The sequence below is a fragment of the Vitis riparia genome, chromosome 11 (assembly GCF_004353265.1).
Source record: "Vitis riparia cultivar Riparia Gloire de Montpellier isolate 1030 chromosome 11, EGFV_Vit.rip_1.0, whole genome shotgun sequence".
In the NCBI taxonomy this organism is placed as follows: Eukaryota; Viridiplantae; Streptophyta; class Magnoliopsida; order Vitales; family Vitaceae; genus Vitis; species Vitis riparia.
The window spans coordinates 6,723,192-6,739,357 of record NC_048441.1 but is presented as its reverse complement, the minus strand read 5'-3'; the positions used below and the strand labels follow the sequence as shown (position 1 = coordinate 6,739,357).

Genomic DNA, 16,166 nt, shown 5'->3' with positions numbered 1-16,166 from the left:
CACATTTATTTATTTATTTATTTATGTAATCATTATTATTTTCGTTATTATTATTATTCTATTTATTTATTTATTAAAATTCCATATTTAAATCAAACCAATTTCCAAATTTAATTCCCAATTTTCAAAATTTCAATTTTCACATTTATTTATGTAATCATTATTATTTTCATTATTATTATTATTCTATTTATTTATTTATTAAAATTTCATCTTTAAATTAAAATTCTGATTTCCAAATTTAATTCCTAATTTGCAAAATTCCAATTTTCATATTTATTTATGTAATCATTATTATTTTCGTTATTATTATTATTTTATTTTATTTATTTATTTATTAAAATTCCATATTTAAATCAAACCAAATTCCAAATTTAATTCCCAATTTCCAAAATTTCAATTTTCACATTTATTTATATAATCATTATTATTTTCATTATTATTATTATTCTATTTATTTATTTATTAAAATTTCATCTTTAAATCAAAATTCTGATTTCCAAATTTAATTCCTAATTTGCAAAATTCCAATTTTCATATTTATTTATGTAATCATTATTATTTTCGTTATTATTATTATTATATTTATTTATTTATTTTTAAATTCCATCTTTAAATAATTCTTCAAAATTCTGATTTCTAAATTTAATTCTCAATTTCCAAAATTTCAATTTTCACATTTATTTATGTAATCATTATTATTTTCGTTATTATTATTATTATTATTATTATTATTATTATTCTATTTATTTATATATTTATTTTTAAAAATTTTCATCTTTAAATAATTCTTCAAAATTCCGATTTCCAAATTTAATTCTTAATTTCAAAAATTCCAATTTTCACATTTACTTATTTAATCATTGTTATTTTCGTTATTATTATTATTATTCTATTTATTTATTTTTTTAAATTCCATCTTTAAATAATTCTTCAAAATTCCGATTTCCAAATTTAATTCTCAATTTCCAAAATTCCAATTTTCACATTTATTTATGTAATCATTATTATTTTTGTTATCATTATTATGCTATTTATTTATTTATTAAAATTCCATCTTTAAATCAAAAGTCCGATTTCCAAATTTAATTCTCAATTTCCAAAATTATAATTTTCACATTTATTTATGTAGTCATTACTATTTTCGTTATTATTATTAATCTATTTATTTATTTATTAAAATTCCATCTTTAAATCAAAATTCCGATTTCCAATTTTCACATTTATTTATGTAATCATTATTATTTTCATTATTATTATCATTCTATTTATTATTATTATTTTTTAAATTCCATCTTTAAATAATTCTTTAAAATTTCGATTTTCAAATTCCTTATTATTATCATTTTATTTATTTATTTATTTATTTTTAAAAATTCCATTTTCAAATTTAATTTCCAAAATTCCAATTCTTAAATTTAATTTTCAAAATTTCAATTTTCAAATAATTTTCGAGACTTCAATCTTCAAAAAAATTTTAAAACTCTAGTTTTCTTCCGAATAGTTTTAATTCCACTACCAATTGTCAAATATTTTTTTCAATTATGCAACTCTTCATCCATTAGGGTTTTAAGTCACTAAAAATCCCGTTTTTAATAAATTTGCTATCTTTCCTTTCAAGCAAGCACTTTTATTAAAATTTGAGTAAAAATTAATTTTTCATAATTCTAAAATAATGGAATTTGTGAGACTAATCCATGCAAGGGAAATTGTGCTTTGGTAAGAGCCCTACATATGAGTTTCTATTCTGATTGTCGATTATTATACGTAATGAATGTTGCTTGATCTTAGTCTTGCTCTTTGATATGCATGTGATGATTTTATACTTGAGCTAACCTTGTTTCCATGATAGTGCACTATTACTTGCTGTCAAGGTACGCTCCCATTCCCACTTTGCTTACTCTTACGTGTGATTTGTTTTATTACTTGATCATTTCATTGGTATCCATTGATTTCATTATCAATTGCTACACTTACTTCACCTTATTTAGTAGAAACCCATTTTTAGGGGCTTAGAGGGGTACTATGGTCTTTATCGTACTTTCTCAATGAGTAACTTGACCCCCGAGCCCATACTCTATTTTTCACATGCTGCTTTTCCTTAAAGAGTCACACTTATGGTTTTTCTTTCTTATTTTGTTTTCCTTTTAAAAAATAAAACAAAAATAAGTAGTGACTCCAAGTCTTTAAAAAAAAAAAAATCAAATTTTCACCAAATAAATAAAAGAAGCGAGTTTCGCCATCGAGTGGGAACGCATCGAGTGAAATACAGGTCTACAACTATATATCAAAATTAGTTTTTTAAAACTATTTATCATAACCATTTTGAAAACAAGTACCAAATAGGCCATCATTATTTTTTCTTGTTTCTCTCACTTTCTTTTATTTCTCATTTTTTTTCCATCCAAAACTTAATCCCATTTTATTATTTTAAATTCAAAAGAGAAGAATGAAATAAAAAAAGAAAAAGAAAAGAAATGCTTAACCATGTTTGATGATTTTTATTTTTATTTTTTTATAATAGTTTTAAAAAATCATTTTTAAAATTAATTCTAAAAAAAAATTAAAGGCAAATTTGAAATGATCTTTTGTAAAATAAAAGTTTAATTAAAAATTCGAAATATTTTTAGTCTATTTTCATGTTCTTAATTATGTTTTAAAATATTTTTATATCTAAATGCTTCAATTTTTTTTACTATTTTTAATATTTGTGTAATTTTTTTAAACCTAGAATTATTAAAAATAAAAAATATATATTTTTTAAAATTATCAAACGAGTTTCCCTGTTTTTCTTTCTTTTTTTTTTTTTTTTTAATAAACTACTATTTTCGAAAATAGTCATCACGGAGAAACTTAGACTTTGAAACAAAATAAAATGATATTAGAGAGGATTAAAAAAATGGAAGAAAAGGAGTAGAAATAATTAGGATTAAGTTTAAAATGGATTGGCCAAGCTTGAAGTGAAGGTGGGTCAAATCACATCACCTATCCTTTTTTTATTTTTTTTATTTTCCTCCTTTTTCTTTGAGAAAAAAATGTATGTTTGACGAAATGATGAGTTTATCTAGAACCCCTTTGAAAACAAATCATGCCTTCTATGAATTAATATAGAAATTCATCGATCATCTTTAAGTCCATTTGATACCAAGGCCAATTCCCAAAACATGGCTAAGGAGGAGGGTATTTTGGTAAATGAGGACATGCATAAGGGCAGTTACGGCATTGCGCCAACCCCGTTTAACCGCGTCGCTTCACTTCTTTGTTGTTTTCTTCAACCACCGCCTTTTTTTTTCCTCACTATTTTCCACTTATCTTTTTAATTTTTAAAAATTTTCTGAGCTCCGTAAAATAATTGTTCTTTGAGCCGTTTGTATCGGAATTTTTTTTTTGTGTTTGACCACTGGTCGGTTGCTCAACGCGCTTCATCTAGAGTACCACGCACGAGCAAACAGAGTAGCAAACCCGTTACCCCAACCCGGCCCATTTTTTTAGAACACATAAAATGGGTCGATTCTTTCGGTTAGGGTTTCAGGCTCTTGAATTTGCTATTAAGGTTTCTCAGGAAAATGGCCGATGAAGCTAACAGAACTGTAAGAAAAATTCTCCCCTTTTGCTTCAAAATGCTCCTTTTGGGAAAACTAAAGAAATGGCAAAGTTTTTTTTTTTCTTCAAAATTCTCTTCTGCTTCCTTAGCATACAAAAAGAGGGAAATTGTAGAATTAGTCATTGATCAAATTAAGATTTAGATGTTTGAAGTGAGTATCGGTTCATGTGGGCGAGTTTCTTGCTTTTGATTTATTGCTAAGACAATAGCTGAGAGAGTTAAATCTGATATACTTCTGTTTGTTTTGTGTTGATGGGGTTTGGAAATTCATAGGCATTTATGGAGATTCAAGGTCACATGATCGAAACTACTGGAAAATTGAAGCAGGTGAGTGCTTTGGATTTCGTTATAGAGTTACTATTTCAATTAATTTGCCAAAACTCACATTATTCGTTTTTGGAAAGAGTCGAGTGTCTTTCAGTGACTGTTAACTTTGATGGATATTGTTGAACGCTTTAATGTGAAGCAAATAGGAAAATAAATTGTGACTGTCATTTCAAAATTAAAATATAAGAGAGAATGACAGAGCATATAGTCTACTGGCACTCAATGGATACACTTGTATCTTGTGGTTTGGTTGTATATGAATGAGAGATAGGTCGTACTAGCTTGAAGAGGCTGGATCTAACTTTGAATGGTGCCGAGTGAATAGAGAAAAGATTTTTTTGGGTTCTGTTCTGTCCATCCGGGGACTGTATTGGGCAGTGGGAATCCGACCTTAATTTAATTTTCTATTTTGAGACTTTTCATCTTGTTTCTCATTAGGTTTGAGCTTGCTCTCTCTAAGCCAATCCCTTATTTTGAGCCCTTGTGTGAGCTAGGTATTAAAGCTAGTTCTTTATTAGATTAGTATTGAAAACATGATAGATTAATTAAAGAAGGAATGCACAAAATCAAAGATTAAAATGACCTTGTATTTTTTAAAGGCAAAGGAAATATAGGTAAATTTATGAATTTTATTTGTAAAACAGTGGGTAAAATTGTCTTCTGAAGTATTTTAATTTGCATTCCTATGATATGTACAGCACACTGATATCCATTCATATTTTGGTGTGCTATGTTTTATAAACCTACATCATTCTGATTTTCCCCCTTCCAAAATGAGCAAAACATTTGAGACCTCCAAGGAGATTGCATGTTGCCTGAATTGTAAACCAAAACCAACTCTGTCCATCTTGGAGAAGGTGCAACAAGTGTGAAGGTTACTTATGTCTAAGTCTGCATCATCTAGACATGCAATATGTTGTCAAGCTTCACAATCCTATGATATTATTGTTGGGCATTCTACACTCTTGGGTATGTATATGAGATGAATGACTAATAGTTAGAGAATTAGTCAGTTAATTTGACAGTTTTTTGATTAGTTACAAATTGGCTACATTGTTAACTATGTCGTAACTAACTATTGTAATATCAGTTTTATGGAGCTCAAAATTTTATTCTTTTGAGTTTTCCCAAAATATCTTTTTTTCCTTAACTTTCATGGTATTAGAGCCATTATTCCTCTCCTAATTTCTCTTTGTTTCTTCTCCATTGTTCTACCTGATCTTTCTTTCTTTCTTTCTTTTTCTTCAATGGCTTCTTTGTTGGTTTTTGCAACTTCAAGTCCTTTCGCTGAGCATGCTGCTGGTCCCAATCTAACCTTAATTGTTTCAAATCCTCCATTTTTTCCGCTCAGTCAAGGTTTGAACCATGCTTTCCTGGTGAAGCTTGATAAAGGAAATTTCTTCATTTCAAAAGTACAAATGGAAAATGCGATTGTGTGGAATTGAAGATTTTCTTGACGGAACCTATGTGTGTCCTCCTAAATTTCTTGATGCGTTGTTCGTGTGAATCCAAAATTTGTTCAATGGAGACACAAAGATTGCTTGATTCTTAGTTGGATCTTTTTGTCTTTGAATCCTAAAATTATTAGACAAATTATTGGTTATACTTCTTCTGCTTCAACTTGGGGAGCTCTTCAACGTGTGTTTGATGGAGCATCAAAGGCATGCATTATGCAATTGTGATTGCAACTTCAAACTGTGAAGAAAGGTACCTTGTCAATGATAGAGTATATTCTTAAAGTGAAAGGTTATACTGATTCACTGTGATTTCTGAGTCAATTTCAGAAAAGGACCAAATTCTATATCTTTGTGGTGGCCTAGGATCTGATTACAACTTCTTTGTGGTCTTAGTTACTTCAAATACAAATTTTGTGACTTTTGATGGTGTTGTTAGTATTTTAACGGTACATGAGAGTTGTCTTGAACAACAACAAACAATTGATGAAATGATTAAAGTATGTCTCTATCTACTAATGTTGCTAATTTTCAATTCAAGAATAACAAGAAAGTTTTCAAGAATTTGAACTCATCACAGTAGAATCAATTTTATCCAAATAATTAGCTGCAGTGGCTTGTATTCAATCATGGCCACAGTGGTTTCAATGGAGGCCATGGTTAGTTTTAGAGGGGATGCAATACTGCATTTCCGAAGCCACACTTAGATTTGCAGTAACTTTGGTCATATTGCTATGTCTTGCTATCAATGGTTTGATATCAATTTTTAAGGTTCACAAACCAATCCCATGACTGCTATGCTGGCCACTCCTATGATGACTAATGAAGGTTGGTTACTTGATTCGGGTGCCACCCAACATCTTACTCCGAATACAAATACAGATCTCAATCTTCAAGTCCTTTTCTTTGCAATGACAAAGTGACAGTTGGGAACAATAAACCACTTTCTCTTTTGTATAAGTTCTATTTCACTTCCTTTGTCTTCCTCAATCTTTTCTCTTTGTAATGTCTTTCATGTCCTTGATTTTTCCTCTAATTTAGTTAATGTGTCAAAATTCTGTGCTGACAATAAAATTTTTGTTGAGTTTTATTCTGGTTTCTTTCCTGTTAAGGACTTGTCCTTAAAGAAGGTCCTCAAGCTTGAGCATGATCTCTACAAGTTTCAAGCTATGTCTTAGAAGCATTTTATCTCTCTTGTTACTGGTTGTGTTGCATCTTTTACTACTAATTCAGATTTGCTATCTGCTTCTAGTTCTAAGTCAAATGATTGTTCTGTTTTAAACTTGAAACCTATTAGTTTTTCTATCATTTCTAATCTTTTGGATGTATGGCATGCTTATTTAGGACATGCTAATTCAACTATTGTAAATCATGTTCTCAAACTTTGTAATGTTTCCATTTTCTATGATAAAAATTATGTTTGTGCTTCCTGTCAATTTGCCAAGAGTCATCTCCTTCCTTTTTCTTTCTTATGTTTTCATGCTATTCAACCTCTTGAATTAATTCATGCTGATTTGTGGGGACCTGCCCCTATGTTGTCTACATATGGTTCTTGTTATGTTGTTCTTTTCATTGATGACTATTCTAGATTTTCTTGGTTATCCTCTACAAACTAAAGACAAGCCTTAAATGCCTTTTGAAAATTCAAAACAATGGCTGAAAATCAGTTTTCCTCTACCATTAAATTTTTTCACACTGATGAGGTGGTGAATTTCATTCTTTTGTTTGTTTTCTCAATTCTTGTGGTATTCAAATTTGTAAGTCTTGTCCTTATATGCCTCAACAAAATGGATGAGTTGAAAGAAAATGTTATCATGTTGTGGAAATGGGCTTCACTATGCTTGCTCATGCTTCCTTACCTCTTAAATATTGGTTGTTAGCTTCTTGTGCTGCAGTATACTGTATTAATCAACTTCAATCCCCTTTCCAGGTTCTATGTTCTAAAAATCTTGATTATACTAGGGAAGGGAACTTGTGGGTGCCTTTGTTTTCCTTACGTTTAACAATATAATCATGACAAATTACAGTTTTATTAAATGCTTTTTCTGGGGTATTGCACTTAGCACAAAGGCTATCTTTGCCTATATTGTTCAAGTGGTCATTTATACATGTCTCGTCATGTTGTCTTTGATGAAGGTGTATTTCCTCATTCTTCTATTTCTTCTACTTTGCATCATTCTTCCTCTTCTCATGATGTCTCTGTTGTTACTCCTGTTGTCTTGTCTCTTCCCTTTATTGAGTTGCTTCCTTCTCTTACTCTGGTGTCTTTTTCTTCTTTGCCTGCTTCTGTATCATCTGTTTTTGCAAACCAACCTAGTCCTGCCACTGATTTGGCTGTTCCAACTCCAACCATAACTAATTTCCATCCTATGGTGATTCATTCAAAAGCCAGAATTTATAACTCAAAAGTGCTTATTGCTACAGACTATTCTATTTCAGTTGAACCAACTACTCATAAGGAAGCTTTAAAAGATCTAATTTTTTTTTTTTTTTGATAGGCAAAGGCAGATTAAATTAATAAATGCCTAAAAATAGGGGGCACACCCTATGTATACAGACAGTATACAAACAAAACCCAACCAGATTGTGGAAAGGAGAAACAAGACCTACAATAGGGAGGCCAATCTCCATTAAGGACACCAAAAAATTCAAAAAAAGAGGGATTGTCTAACCCTTGACCTGTTGAGATCACTCTAATAGTGAACAGGTAAAGAGCTTCCTCAGACTTTGGTCAAACATCTCTTCTTCCTGGAAAGTCCTTCAATTTTGTTTTTCCCAAGTACACCAAAAAAGACAAATCGGAGTCAATCTCCACACTGCTCTTTTCTTCTTCCTCAACCCCTTAACTTTCCATTCTAAAAGAAGTTTTTTCATTGAATTCGGGAACACCCATACCAGTCCGAAAGAAGTTAACAACACAGTTCAAAGCATTTTTGTCTTGTCACAATGAATCAAAATGTGGTTAGCCGACTCCTCATTGTCTTTACAAAGGCTGCACCTATTGCCATGGACCATTCCCTCTTCATTAACATGTCTACTGTTAAGATTTTTCCCCAAATTGCTTCCCAAGCAAAAAAAAAACGACTTCTAAGAGGAGCATACAAACCCCAGATCTCATTGGCAGGGAATAAAAAATTGCTTTCAGCCCTTAACGACTTATAATATGATTCGACACTAAACTTTCCCCTTCCATCATTCTTCCAAGCTAATGAATCCTCCCCTTCTTGAACCTTTAGCACAAAAATATGTTCTAAAAAATGAGTTGCCTCCAATTCTTAATCTTGGAAAGATCTTCTAAAATGCACCTCCCAACGACCGCCTCCATCCCCTTGCCTCCCCCAAAGGTTTGCCACTGTAGCAAATTTGTGGGCTGCAATCCTGAATAGAGAAGAAAAAACATCCTTCAATTTAGAATCCCCAACCAATTATCCCACAAAAAACTCATGTGTCTACCATTTCCAATACGGATACTAGTTCTAAGAATGAACTCTTCACACTTTTTTCTAATGTCTTTCCAAAGGCTCAGCCCAAAAAGAATCCCTCTCCTCTCTAGTGGTCCAAACCCCCTCCACCTCCCCAAATTTTCCTCTAATGACTCTCCTCCAAAAGCTCTCCCTCTTAAGGGAAAATTTCCACAACCATTTGCCTAACAAAGCTTGATTGAGCCCCCCTCCAAGTGCCTTAACCCGAGCCCTCCATGGTTCTTAGCTTTACAAATAACCAACCAACTTACCAAGTGTATCTTCCTCCTTTCCTCCATATCACCCCGCAAAAACTCCATTTTTTTTATTTCTAATGTGATTCTTACTTTCCTTGGAATTAAAAAAACGACATAAAGTAGATCGGGAGGTTCGAAAGAGTGCACTTAATAAGGGTGAGTCTTCCTCCTTTGGACAAGTATTGTTTCTTCCAAGTAGCCAATTTTCTCTTGAATCTCTCCTCTATTACGTCTCAAACTCCATACGACTTATGAGGGACTGCAAGAGGTAAGCCTAGATAAAAAGTAGGGAGTTTCCCTACTTTATATCCAAATAGAGCAACTGCTCTTTCCACATCCTCCGTGCCCCCCATTGGAATAATTTCACTTTTCTGCAAGTTTATTTTCAGACTTGATACCAATTCGAAGCAAGTAACAATCCTCTTCCAAAACTTCAACTAATCCTCATTATCCTCACAAAAAAGAAGAATGTCATCTGCAAACAACAAGTGAGAGACATGAACCCCTTCTCCATCTCTCCCCACTACTTTGAAACCTGTAATGAAGCCTCCCTCTTCAGCTTTAGCAATTAAACCACTGTAAACTTCCATAATCAGCACAAACAAATGAGGTGACAATGGGTCCCCCTGCCTCAGGCCTTTATGTGTCGAGAAGAAATCAGTAAGAGTACCATTGATTAAGACTACCATTCTTATAATAGAAACGCAGAAAAAAAATCCACTGACGCCACTTGGGCTTGAAACCCATCTTCTCCAAAACTGAAAGAAGGAAGTTCTAATTTACATGATTGTAAGCTTTTTCAATGTTCAATTTACAAACTAAACTCACATTTGAACTTCGTTTCCTCTAGTTGATCGCCTCATTAGCTACCAAGGCTGTATCCAGAATTTGTCTTCCACCCACAAAGACGTTCTGGCTGTTCAATACCACTTTGCCAATCACACTTTTCAGCCTTTTAGCTCGGACTTTTGCAAGAATTTTATAAAGGCTTCCTACAAGACTAATAGGCCTGAAATCCTACACATCACTTGCCCCTCCTTTCTTCGGGATAAGAGCTAAAAAGGTTGCGTTATGACTTCAAAGCACAATATTCTGCAAATAGAATTCCTCAAAAACCTGCATCACTTCTCCACCCACTATAGGCTAGTAGAACTTCCAAAACAATAATACTAGCAGCTTGTTCCTCCACCATATGTTGCTAATCTTATTGGTTGTAAGTGGGTGTTTAAATTGAAGTTCAAGTCGAATGGGCCTATTGAGTGTTATAAGCCTCGTCATGTTACTAAGGATTTAATCAAACACATGGTTTGGATTATTTTGAGACTTTTAGCCTATTGTTAAGGCAATCACCAGTTGAGTTGTTTTGACACTTGCTTGGTCGCGATATTGGGAGGTTCAACAATTAGACATTCATAATGCTTTCTTGAATGGTGTTTAATGGAGCAAGTTATGCCTCAGCCACCTGTGTGCAAGCTAAGTAAGGCACTTTATGCTCTTAAGCAAGTCTTGCTTTCCTGGTTTACTAAACTGAGTAATGTCTTACTGCAGTGGGGTTTAGTGTTCCAAAATTGATACTTCTTTGTTCATTTCCAAATCTTCTACTGCCATGCTTATCATCTTAATTTATGTTGATGACATATTGGTAATTGGTGATTACATCTCACATATTACTAGTTTGATTCAATCTCTTAATTTTATTTTTTTATTTTTTTTATTTTTTTATTTTTTATTTTTTATTTTTATTTTTGATAGGTAAATAAAATTCGTATATTTATGTGTAGAGGAGACACAAAAAACAATGCCCTCACAATATACATGAATTATACAAAAGAAGCATAAAGACTCAAACCAGAGGGAGAGAGGGGGGGGGGGGGGGGGGGGGGAAGAAATAAAAAACATCACTTGCCCTTACTTAGAGTCTAACCAATCAATGAAGCTTACAAGAGAAATAATGTTCATATTTATAGATCACATGCAAAAGAATTTTTCAATCTTTAGATCGATAGCTTTTCATTGTCAAATGCTAACAAATTCTTTTCCTTCCACACTGTCCAAAATATACATAAAGGGGCTACTTGCCAAGCCTTTTTACGAGCTTTACCCGCAAATGACCCATGCCACCTAAGAAGAGTTTCCTCCACTGAACAAGAAAGAATCCAAGACACACCAAAGAGGGAGAAAAGAAGATTCCAAAGAACTCAAGTCTTTGCACAGTGAAGAAAGTAATCAACCGTCTCTGCTTTAGAGAGGCAAAGGAAACACCTATTTGCCAAAAAGAAACCCCTCCTTTGGAGTTGGTCTAGAGCTAAGACTTTCCCCCAAAAAGCCTTCCAAGTAAAGAAAGCCACCTTAGGAGGCACGCTTGATCTGCAAATACTACCACTAGGGAACAAAGGAGAATCTTCGGGCTCCAAGATAGAATAGAGAGATTTGACCGAAAAGGTCCCACACCTCGAAGCCGTCCAAATCACTCTTATCATCTACATCCCTGTGAACCCTAATTGCTTGAATATTTTGTAGAAAACGCTCCAACAAATCTAACTCCCAATCATTAAAGGCCTTAGAGAAAAGAGGGGTCCATCCACCCCTTTCACCTTCAAGGTTCCAAACATTTGCCGCCCAAGCTTCCTTAGATGAAGAAAGGGTAAATAAGGAAGGGAAGGACTCACAAAGTGGCTTGTCTCTACACTACTTGTCCATCCAAAATCTCACTCTCTGCCCATTGCCCACTTGGAAGGCCAACCTACCACTCAAAAAATTCCACTCTTTCCTAATAGCTTTCCACAACCCCACACCAAGCCTCTCACTTACCTTGTGGGAATGCCACCCCCCATCGTCTTCACCATACTTTTGACTGATGACTTGCTTCCAAAGGGCCTCTCTTTAATTCTCAACTTGCTTTACAAGATCTTGGTCTTGTTACTTGGTGTTGAGGTTTGTTTTCAATCTCGACAACTTCATTTGAGTCAAATCTAGTATATTCGGGATCTTTTACTCAAGACAGATATGCTTGATGCTAAACCTGTAGCTACTCTCTCGGTGTTATTGGTAAATTGCAGTCCAAGTTTGATGGTGCTTTCTTGGATGATCCGACTCTATATAGAGGTAGAGTGGGTGCTCTTCAATATGTTACAATCAATCAAACAAAGCTTGCTTTTGCTGTCAACAAGGCTTGTCAATTTATGTAGAACCTGACTATAGAGCTTTGTCACTATGTCTAAAGAATTTTACGCTATCTCTGTGGCTTGATGACTCATGGTCTTACTCTGTGGGCTTCTTCATTTCTTTATCTGTTTGCATTTACAAATGCAGATTAGGAATCTTAGCCTGATGATCGACGTAGCATAGGAGGATTCTGTGTCTTTTTTGGAGATAGTTTGGTCTCTTGGTCTTCATCTAAACAACGTGTTGTATCTCAAGTAGTATGAAGTCAGAATATTGAGCATTGGCTAATGTTGCTGCTGAACTTTCATGGTTTCAGTCTTCTTTTTGTGGGTTGCATCTTGTTTGGCCTTCCATACCAGTGTTCTGGTGTGATAATATTGGTGGTACTCAACTTGCTTCTAACTCAGTGTTTCATAGTAGAATGAAACATGTTGAGATGGATTTTCATTTTATTTAGAGTATGGTTCTTTGTAAGGATTTGGTGATACAATATGTTCCTTTTTTAGATCAGCTTGCGGATATTTTCACAAAGCATCTTCCTTCTTTTTGGTTTATAGAACTCAGCAAGCTGACTGTTCTCCCAGGACAGTTCATCTTGAGGTCAGGTGGAAGACTAACTAATAGTTAGAGAATTATTTAGTTAGTTTAACAGGATTTTGATTAGCTACAGATTAGTTAAGTTGTTAACGTTGTTGTAAACAGTTATTACAAATATAATCGAAGCTTGGAATTTTATTTGTTTGAACTTTTCCAAAATATCTGTGTTTTCTCTCTGTTTTCTGAGCTTTCTTGGGATATTTGGGCAATGCTTCCAATTTTTTCTATTTAAAAATTAGTGGAGTTCACATTGGACATTCTATTTCATAGATACCTCATTTTGCCTAAGGATGATTCATTGGAAACTTCTACAATTAGCTATTCCTTATGCCCTAAATTTTTTTATTAGATGTATTTGACTATTAGACACATCCTGGACCTGTCCTTACCCAGAACCATGTAGTTTGTCAATAAAGAGGAGGAAAAATGTAGAACCATTTTATCGTGTTTCTTTAAGATTTTGGTTTAGGGCTCTAGAGTGTGGTTACCTTGCTTGTTGGTTTGATCACTAAATTTATTTCTAACAGTGAAGGAGTATATTTTAAGATTTATCAGTATTTGGAAATAAAATAGGGAATCCCCTGGATTTCAGGTGCAGAACCAGATGCGGAACAAAGAAGGAGAAAAGAAGCGTGCTTTCTTAACCTTGGAAGAACTGCGCCAATTGTCTGATGATACAAACACATACAAGTCTATAGGTATGTAAATGAAACCATAATCTCATATTGACAGAGAATTTTCATGTTATTGTCACATATTAGTGTGTGTTTAGTTTAATATATCTGTTTTATCTAAGAAAATGAATATCCATCTTCATGGTTTTATTTTATCAGTTGCCCAATATATTCATGAATAGTCTTGGTAGGGTATTAATGACACATCATTTTATTGATTTTAATCCACACAGGCCATTTTACCCATTTAGATGATGTCTTCTTTTGTTTTGCAGGGAGAACGTGAGTTCTGGATAATCTTTCTTTCCTTGCAGTTAATGAATCTTAGTTTGTGGACTCCCAATGATATATGATATGCTGATGAACTTGCTTGTTTATTTCTTCCCCCTTCCTTTTCACTTTATTTCTAATGTGAGCAGGTTCGTCTTAGAGCCAAAATCGGCCTTAATGAGTGAACAGGAACAGAAGCTCAAGGATAGTGAAGCTGCAATTGCTGGTTTACAGGTCTGCTTTTCTGCTTTCTTCCTCTCTATGTAGTGTTTCACATGATCACATGAAGGCAGAAGTTATGAGATTAATCCTGCCTTTTATTTATTTATTCCTTTTTAGTTTTCTTCAAATTTGTTTAAAGTGTGGGTGAGCTTGGAGAACACTTTTACTTGTGACCAAAATAGATAGTGATGGAACTGGAAATATTGAAGATTACAAGAGCCAAATCGGTTTTAAGTTGCAGTAGTCTTAACAGGTTTTTGAATTGTTAACCATGGTTATTGATGAATTAGAAGCAGCTTTTTCCACAAAATTGTATTACTTAAGGAGTGTCTTTAGAAAAGGTTTACCGAATTAATGGAGGAGATTGCAAAATTTAAAAACTTAGGAGAGGATTTGCCTAATTGCTTAGGAGGAGATTTCAACAGCTTTTGTCCCCTTTTCCTTCCCAGGAATGTGCCGAATATTGGGTTTGTTTTCTGCTAATGCAGATTGTTACCGCCATGAAATTTCCAATTAGGGTTGTAGAAAGGCCTAGCTAACCCCTTCTTTTCTAACTTAGTTTGGCCTCAACCCAGGCTTCTACCCGTCTTGTTGTTTATCAGGCTTGTGTTCAGGCTTTTCTCCAATCACTACAAGTTTGGTTGTCCGGGGCTTGGCTTAAGCCTCAAGCCTCAAGCTCTTAACAGTTTGTAACATACAACAATCATGCAAGCAACCCTACCTTACTCGAGTTTGTTACTCTAATTGAACACCTTTTGGGGCTTGAGTTTGGATCTCACAAGCTACAGTCTACAACCACAAACTTGTATCTCTGGTGAAAATTTGATTGAAACTAAGATTTGTTGCACGTTGGACAGACTTCCAAGGAATACTTAGAGAAGCAGATGGCAGAGGTAGAGAACAACCTGAGGGAGCTGCTGCAGCAAGATCCAGGTCTTGCTCGTCAAATCATGTCGATGACTGTAATGTAAACCTTTTCTGAAAATTCCTCATATCTTCATTGTCTTACGCGCAAATCAAAAGCTGGATGTTTGTGATATTGCTTGTATAATCAGCTTGCCTACTCCTTTGATCATGATCATAATTTTTGTCTGAAACATTACATTTCATTTGTGGTAGTTGACATGGTATGAATGATATGAGTTAGGAACCTACCGTTGCAAACTTTTGTGACCACTGCAGTGGGGTGAAGGAGCCATGAATATCCTGTTGGGATTATAGGACCACAGGAGGTCATTGTGTTCTGTTATTGGCTTTTTTTTACATGATTTTGTTTTCTTTTTCTTTTTTGGTAAAAAGAGAGCATTTTACAATCTATTCATGTCAACGACTGTGGACGTCCATGATAGTGACACCACACTTGGCTAGGTTGCAGACCATGACCTGCTTAGCTTGGAGGAGCCAACTCCAACCCTAGGATACGGTTAGAGAGCAATGGATGGGTTACATGTTAATATGAAATGCATTTGTTGCTCATGAGCCTCCTCCTGGTGGGGTTGGAAAAGACCCCACCATCAAGATATGGCAGGAGTGAGCAGTGGCATTACTGATTGATTCTGGATCCTTTGTTCCCCATTATTTCCTTCTGCTTAAATGTATCTTTCCTTTTCTATGGCTGGTCATTCTAAAATGTGAAAATATTAGCTAAATATTATTCAAATAAATGATGCTCTCACATGAGTTGGTCCCACCAACTACTTGATTTCTGATAAGTAGCTGGGTGTTCAGTTTGTTTTCATCAATTGTAGGGACTAAACTGGGAATGGAAGGCAATTGAACAAAAAAAAAAAAAAAAGGATAGGGAATAGAAGAAAGGGAATCTGAGTCATTAATTTGATTATTCCTTTTGAAGCCTTTACATGTTTGGGAATGAAATGGAATGAGATTATTATTTTATCATAATATCTCATCCATTTTATTTGGAAATTTATGATTGTGAATAAAAGAAATATGTTCAATAATTATTTGAATAATTATGAAAAGATATGGAAGTTGTTTTAAATATGAAAATTTGTTTTGGATTTCCAACTAGATTTCGAACAAAAATAAAAATTGACGACGTATAGAATTTTTTATTTAGCGACTAAATCCAAATTGGTTAGATGAATTTCAATTTTGTAATTCTATTTAATTTA

At 33.6% G+C, this 16,166-nt stretch overlaps 1 protein-coding gene across 2 annotated transcripts; it reads left to right on the top strand.

The window, feature by feature from the left end:
* The first annotated feature begins 3,487 nt into the window (after nucleotides 1-3,487).
* Nucleotides 3,488-15,195, top strand: LOC117924470 (prefoldin subunit 1). 2 transcript variants are annotated; one of them, XM_034843083.1, is made up of 6 exons: nucleotides 3,488-3,590; nucleotides 3,878-3,931; nucleotides 13,458-13,563; nucleotides 13,815-13,821; nucleotides 13,959-14,043; nucleotides 14,889-15,195. In XM_034843083.1, exons 1-6 carry the CDS (start codon nucleotides 3,567-3,569, stop codon nucleotides 15,000-15,002), a joined length of 390 nt encoding a protein of 129 aa, XP_034698974.1. In that variant the 5' UTR covers nucleotides 3,488-3,566; the 3' UTR covers nucleotides 15,003-15,195. The 2 variants fall into 2 exon arrangements, with proteins under 2 accessions (XP_034698974.1, XP_034698975.1); XM_034843084.1 differs by lacking the exon at nucleotides 3,878-3,931 and having other exon boundaries at nucleotides 3,520-3,590.
* Nucleotides 15,196-16,166: the final 971 nt, after the last annotated feature.

What these genes read in the sequence shown, in the direction of transcription:
- LOC117924470 (XM_034843083.1), top strand. Translation starts at nt 3,567, where the DNA reads ATGGCCGATGAAGCTAACAGAACT. An exon ending in CCGATGAAGCTAACAGAACT is followed by an intron (nt 3,591 to 3,877) that starts GTAAGAAAAATT and finishes GGAAATTCATAG; the next exon opens with GCATTTATGGAGATTCAAGG. An exon ending in CTACTGGAAAATTGAAGCAG is followed by an intron (nt 3,932 to 13,457) that starts GTGAGTGCTTTG and finishes CCTGGATTTCAG; the next exon opens with GTGCAGAACCAGATGCGGAA.